Raw genomic sequence first — 7,744 nt, forward strand, 5'->3', positions numbered from 1 at the left:
AATCATTAAGAAATATTTTAAGAAGAAATTGTTTGTGAATGATAATCTCTTTTAAATTCCAAGTAGATGAGGAAGTTGATGTGTCTAAAGAGCAGCCATTCAATCTCTCACCAATCCTGTCAACTTGTTTTCCAATTCTCTTCCAGAAGTCTCATTATGTGAAACAAAGAGTTACATTTTTGTTTTTTGTTCCCCCTTCCCAAGCATGGTTCACTCACCCCTGATCCTTGTATCCATTCCTTTAAAAATACCCATGATCACATTAGGTGTCCAAAAACTATCCTTCCTATATATTTTCTCTTCCCTCTGTATTGGAGCTCCTCTATTAGCAGACTCATGCCATCTAATAAACAAACACTGACATGGTGCTTTCTGATGTAATCATATTAGAATTCACGAGATTAAGAAAATGCTAGGATAAAGAGGCCAAGAACGTTCTCATAGTTCATAAAGAAATTGTTGAAGAACGATATTGGAGAAATAAATTGGCTATGGTTTTCGGATTGCTGCCTATAATAAAATAAGCAACAAATAGGATCATGAGAGAAATCCTAATCTTGTTTGGCCATCAAATGGTAGAAAGAGAGCATTTGTTTCGCAATCGAACTCAGATGGATTTGAATAAGAATTAAAATAACCACATCCTTGATGTGTTTAGTTTGTAGTTGGAATCAGAATCCAAATAAAATTTAAATATTAAAAAAAGGTAGGGATTGAAATTTGAGAGCTTGGGGTAATTTCTACTTCCTCCAAAATCAGAATGACAACAGAACTCCCTCCAACAAAGTTACTCATTTTCATTCCCATTCCCATTTTAAAGTTTTTTTTTTCTTTCAACCAAACATGCCCTTAAGTTTTTTTTCTAGTTCCACAAGAGCTTGCAGTCCCGGCCTCCGGGCACAGGCTAGTCGCACGCCCATTCTCTTGCTTCGCATTCCGCACGTACCGACAAGAAGCAAAATCCTTAACGCCATGTCCCCAAGCCACTAAAGATAACAAAACAAACTCCCGATCCTTCGCTAGCTCGTTCTACAATTCTATCTCTCGCTCATCTGGTGTTCATCGGGTCTTCTAGAAGCAGGCCTTCTTCTCTCCCCATCTCCTTTAAGGGATCGAGAGAAAGATTGTTTAATTTAATTTTTTTGGACAAAATTATCTAATTTAATTTTTCAAGGATTAGAAGCTCGTTCTACAATTCTATCTCTCGCTCATCTGGTGTTCATTGGGTCTTCTAGAAGCAGGCCTTCTTCGCTCCCCATCTCCTTCCAGGGATCGAGAGAGAGATTATTTAATTTAATTTTTTTGGACAAAATTATCTAATTTAATTTTTCAAGGATTAGAAGCTGAAAGCGGCATCATATGCCGGGTTGAGCGCCGGCTTGAGCGAACGAGCGAAGCCCTTCTAACCAGTCTGGTATTTGTCAACAAGTACTACGTTAGCAACCGCCTAACCCACACGCTTCCCCAGCAAAGGTCCCATCATCCAACGTATGTGGAGCATAAATAAGGCAGGAGTTGGTGGATGGCACGGGCTGCCTTTTTGGTAGCTGGGACGGGACGAACCGCGGCCAGATCGACGCTCAGCAAAGACTGGTTCCGTCCGCACCTCATTTTTGAATTCCACCCAGAGGGCTATATATATGGGAGCCAAGCGCATGCCACTCCTCACTCCTCAGCATTCTTCCTTAAACAATTAATTAAACCTTCCGTAACCGCTGCCCATCTCTCCATCTCCCTTCCACTTAGAATGGCCAGCATCCAATCCATCCGCAAGGCACAGAGGGCCGATGGCCCGGCGACGATCATGGCCATCGGAACCGCCAACCCTCCTCATGCCGTCGACCAGAGCACCTACCCCGACTTCTACTTCCGAATCACCAAAAATGAGCACAAAGTCGAGCTGAAAGAAAAGTTCAAACGCATATGTAAGAGCTTATATAATTATTGCATGCCTTGCTTCCTCGTATACTTTTGCTTATAATACATAAAAACCAGTACTCAGGAACACACCCGCTCCATCTCGTAGCTCCTACTTAGCATGCATGCATGATATAGAGGGAGCCGAAGCCTTCCGAGTTCCCATCTTTCTTCTCAGAAAGAAAAAAGTAATGCGGAGGAAGCTGTCCGTAACACATTTTTATCCGGATCATGCATGCATGCACATCCATACTCTATCTGGCTGTTTCAAGATTATCACTGCCATAATTCAAGTATCTTTCCGTCTACCCATCTGTGGTTGACGTCATCCTACGACAGGACTTCGATTCTATCTCTTATAAACTATTCTATGCTCCTTGATGAGAAACAAAACGATCCATATTATTATCTAAACTATTGAATGAAAGATACACGAGTCCCTTGTTTCTTGACGCTAGTTTGTTGCATCGTTCTGAAGGTGAGAAATCCATGATCAAGAAGCGGTACATGCACCTCACCGAGGATATCCTCAAGGAGAATCCGAACATGTGTGCCTACATGGCATCCTCTCTGGATGCCCGGCAGGACATCCTGGTGGAGGAGGTGCCGAAGCTGGGGAAGGAAGCTGCCGTGAAGGCCATCAAGGAATGGGGCCGCCCCAAGTCCAACATCACCCATCTCGTCGTCTGCTCTACCAGTGGCGTCGACATGCCCGGGGCCGACTACCAGCTCATCAGGCTCTTAGGTCTCAAATCATCTGTTAAACGAGTCATGCTCTACCACCAGGGCTGCTTTGCCGGTGGGACCGTACTTCGCATCGCCAAAGACCTTGCCGAGAACAACAAGGATGCTCGCGTGCTTGTCGTGTGCTCTGAGATCACCGTCGTCACCTTCCGAGGCACCGACGACATCCACTTCGACAATCTCGTAGGCCAGGCTCTCTTCGCTGACGGTGCAGCAGCACTCATTGTTGGAGCGGATCCAATCCAAGATGTGGAAAGGCCGCTCTTTCAAATGATTTCGGCAGCACAGCTAATATTACCGGATAGCGAAGGGGCCATCGAAGGACACCTCAGAGAAGTGGGCCTTACCTTCCACCTCCTCAACCAAGTCCCCACCATTATATCCAAGAACATCGAGAAGAGCCTGGAGGAGGCATTCCACCCACTGGGTATCTCTGATTGGAATTCTTTGTTCTGGATTGCGCACCCTGGTGGTCCGGCCATACTTGATGCGTTCGAGGCGAAGTTGAAGCTGAAGCCAGAGAAGCTACGAGCAACGCGGCACGTGCTTAGCGAGTATGGAAACATGTCGAGCGCTTGTGTGTTCTTCATAATGGATGAGATGAGAAAGCGGTCAATAAAGGAAGGAAAAGAGACCACCGGAGAGGGACTCGACTGGGGAGTGCTCTATGGATTCGGGCCAGGGCTCACCATGGAGACTGTCGTCCTCAAAAGTGTGGCTATTTAAGATTTTTATGCTATATTTTTTCTCTTTGGTTCAGTTGATGCAGCGTTCTACCAAACAGTATTATAAAAGATGATGTATGAGATATGCAATGAATAAATGGATGAATAAAAAGCCTGATTGAGTGTGATATGGAATTAGTAAGTGTATTTTCCTTCAAGAATTACTGTAATGTTTGCTCACAAAAGGGCAAAAAAGTGACGTATTGAAGTGGGAGATCTTGATGTAAGATCCTATGTATGTTAGTCACTACCACAGTAAATGACTATTTCTCTTCTACCAAAAAAAAATGAATATTTCTCCATGCAGCAGTTAACCTTCGGCATGTGGTCAATTCCTACTTTGGACGCGCGCTTCCGGTCAAATTAAATGAGGTAATTCAACGTCACGTCTCGTGAAAACAATCGCGACTTTTGCTAGCGTAGAAACGTATAAACCAGGAAATTTAAGGAAAAACATGCGGTTAGTTGGGATTTTCTTTTAAATATTATTATTTTAATACTTATTTTTCAACCTATCTCTCTTTCGAATTTATTTTTCAAAATACAGTAATTTGAATGAGGTGGCACAGAAATTTCAAATGACGTAGATAAAAAATTAAAAATTTAAATTTAATTAATTTAAAATTAAAACCGCATGTTGAACATGCGGTTTCAATTTTTTAGATGAAATCGCATCTTCAAGATGTGATTTTTTTTTTTCTATGCCGGTGCTCATTTTTTTATTTATTTTCATTTCTAGGAGCACGAGTGAGGGCTTCACTGGAAATAGGGAAGGAGGGGAGGGGGGCCACCGATCGGCTAGGGGGCAATGGCCGGACGATGGGGGGGGGGTGGGGTGCGGCACCGAGGGGGCATGGGATGTGGGTGTAGTTGTCGGGGGAGGGCAGAGGGCGTTGCGGGGTGGATGTGCTTTTGTATTCGCACGGACGGCCGTCGGAGCCCAAGGGGAGGAGAAGGGGATGGTGGTCGCACAGAGCTGGGGGTGGACGGCGGGTGCGGCTTGAACAGCGATAGGGTGGGGCCACAGTGGGTGCGGTGCGGAAGACCGTGGCGGATGCCTCACTATGGGAGAACGAGGTGGAATGGGCGTGGGGCCCATGATGGATGGCGCAGAGGATGGCGGAGCAGCACGGGGCGTAGGTGGCACGCCGGAGGGGGGTGGGTGTGGGTCGGCCACCGGCAGAGGAAGGTAGAGGATCGATCGGGGCGTGGGAGGAAGGAAAGGAAAAAATAAGGAGAAAAAACAAAAAGAAAAAGAAAAAAGAAAAGATATATAGATAATAAAATATTTTTATTTTATTAATAATAAATATTATTATTTGATAAATAATAAAATATTATTATTTGATTAATAATAAAATATTATTATATGATTAATAATAAATTATTATTATTTGATTAGTATTTAAATATTTGATTAATAATAAATATTATTATTTTATTAATAAAAAATATTACTGTATGATTAGTACAAAAATTATTTTTTATTTATTATTAATAATTAATTATTATTTGATTAATAATAAAATATTATTATTTAAAAAGATCCACGTCTCCCACCATCCAGCACCCCCATCCCCCTCCACCCACCCTAGCCCCAGCAAAGCCTGCACCCGTGCCCCTGTCACTCCATGCGAATACAAAACCACCCAAAAAGGTGGTCCCTAGGACAGGAGTCATCCTTTTCGTGTGCCAGTCCAAAAAGACTTGTCAATGTCCTTTTTTTCAAAAGAAGACAACCCATGGATCGTCTTCTAAAATAATTCACGGATCGCCTCCTGAAATAATTATTTTATTATTATATAAATTTTTAAAATAATATATATTTTATTATTATATAAATTTTTATTTTAATGATAAATATATTTATTACTTTTTAATGAAATATATTTATTAATTTTTAATAATAAATATATTTTATGATAGTGTTATTAATCAAATGATAATAATAATTTATTATTAATCAAATAATATTATTTATTATTAATAAATTAAAAATATTTTATTATCTATCTTTTTTTTTCTCTCATTTCTTCCTTCCCTTCCTCCCACCCCCCGATCGATCCTCCGCCTTCCTCTACTGACAACCAAACCCGCACCCACCCCCCTCTAACACACCACCAGTGCCCCCACACCACTCTACCATCCTCCACGTCATCCATCATGGGCCCCCCACCTATTTTGCTCTGCTCTCCTCTCGTGAGGCACCCACCATGGCCATCCGCATCGCACCCACCGCGGCCTTGCCCATCACTGTCTGTTCCACACCCACCATCCATTCTCAGCTCTGCGTGACCACCACTCTCCATCCCCTTTGGGCCCCGACAGCCATCCGTGCGAACATAAAAGCACACCCCCCACCCCGCAACCCCCTCCGCCCTCTCCAACCGCAGCACTCACACCCCACACCCCCACCCCGCCACGCCATAGCTCGCCGCCACTGCCATCCGGCCACTGTCCCCTAGCCAACTAATGGCCCCCCTCCCCTCCCCCCGATCCCGACGAATCCCCCACCCACGCCCTCAGAAATGAAAAAAAAATTAGCGTGGGAATGAAAAAAAAATCACATCTTAAAGATACGATTTCATCTAGAGTAGTGAAACCGCATATTCAATATACAGTTTCAGTTTTAAATTTAAAAATTTAAATTTTAAATTTTTTATCCACATCATTTGAAACCATATGTTCAACATGCAGTTTCATCGTATCCGCGCCATCTCATTCAAACTATTATATTTTGATAAATAAATTAGAAAGGGGGTAGATTAAGAAATAAGTATTAAAAAATAATATTAAAAAAAAAAACCTGGTTAGTTGCATTGCACCTTTTGCTGCCGATCAAGCATGCGTAAAGGAAATTGTCCATCACTGGTCCAGCTGAGGATTTTTGACCACTATTCTCAGCAGCCCTTTTTTGTTTTAGATTTTTTTTTAATGTATATACTCTACTAAATATTTTAATTTATATAAATATTTTTTTAAAATTAATATATATATATATATCTTCATAAAATATTTTTTTGTATATATACCAACATCATCTAACATCATTAAAAATTAATATTTTAAAATTAAAATGACTAAAATATCTTTATAGATAAATATGCAAAAAAAATTTATAAAGATATATACATAAATAATAATTTTATATGAGTATTTATGCAAATTTAAAAATTTGAAAGGATACACATACAAAAAATCTAAATTAAAATTTTTTGCATGTAATACACTTCTCTTAGTTTGTTAATTCTTTTCTTATTCTAATGGAGAAAAATTAACATGCATAACTAAAATATGAATATACTTAATTTATCAACTTACATAGATAAAATGATCTTTTTATTAAATAATAAATCAAAATTATGTTATCTAAAAAATAGATAGATTGTAACTATCCATGTTTTCTCTAATTTATTATAATACTTCTAAGAAAAGTATCTAAATATGATATTAAATGAATAACTTATATTTTTGTACAAAATGGATATAGTTATAGATTTGGATATTACATATATAATAATGAGAATTTGTAATCTTATTATATTTTTTGTTAAAATTTTTTATCAAAAATATCTTTGTAAAATGTATAAGGTATATCATGTTATTATAAAATAGACATAGTCATTCTATTTTATCTAAAAATAAAATATAATATAATATTTTAATATATAAAATATTATATAATATTGTTATCATATTGTTGTATTATGTAATATGTTACTATATTGTAAAGTAAGAGAGTCTGAATCCATCTAGATGAAATAAATAAAAATTAAATTAAAATTTTTTGCATATATATCCTTCTAAACATTCAAATTTACACGAATATCCTCATAAAATTGCCACTTATATATATCATTATAAATTTTCTTTTTGCATATCTATCTAGAAGGATATTTTAATCATTTAAATTTCAATCTACTAACTTTTTAATGGTGTTAGATGATGTGGATACATATATATATATATATATATATATATATATATATATATATATATATATATATATATATATAAATATATAAAGTGCATACATATAAAATAAATATTTTATAAGGGTGTGTATATATATATAAACATCAATTTTGAAAAGATATTCATGCAAATTTGAATGTTTAGAAGAGTATATATGCAAAAGACTCTTTATTTTTTGATAAGGAGCAGCCTTGTTTTTTTTGGGGGGGAAGGGGGGTAACGACAGATACTTCATTAATAATAAGGTCTTGATACAACCTAAAACTTAACAACTTACTGCAAACTTATAGCAAAATGCTTCAAAACAGGATAAAAACCAAGAACAAAAGGTATAAGACAATTCAGCAGCATAGAGTAAGATAATATAGAATCAGGTAATATAC

At 38.1% G+C, this 7,744-nt stretch overlaps 1 protein-coding gene across 1 annotated transcript; it reads left to right on the forward strand.

Moving 5' to 3' along the window:
• The first annotated feature begins 1,659 nt into the window (after window positions 1–1,659).
• LOC105041005 (chalcone synthase) lies at window positions 1,660–3,514 on the forward strand. The gene is made up of 2 exons (XM_010917786.4): window positions 1,660–1,925; window positions 2,396–3,514. Exons 1-2 carry the CDS (start codon window positions 1,748–1,750, stop codon window positions 3,385–3,387), a joined length of 1,170 nt encoding a protein of 389 aa, XP_010916088.1. The 5' UTR covers window positions 1,660–1,747; the 3' UTR covers window positions 3,388–3,514.
• The last annotated feature ends 4,230 nt before the right edge of the window (window positions 3,515–7,744 follow it).

The sequence above is a fragment of the Elaeis guineensis genome, chromosome 3 (assembly GCF_000442705.2).
Source record: "Elaeis guineensis isolate ETL-2024a chromosome 3, EG11, whole genome shotgun sequence".
NCBI classification, from domain to species: domain Eukaryota; kingdom Viridiplantae; phylum Streptophyta; class Magnoliopsida; order Arecales; family Arecaceae; genus Elaeis; species Elaeis guineensis.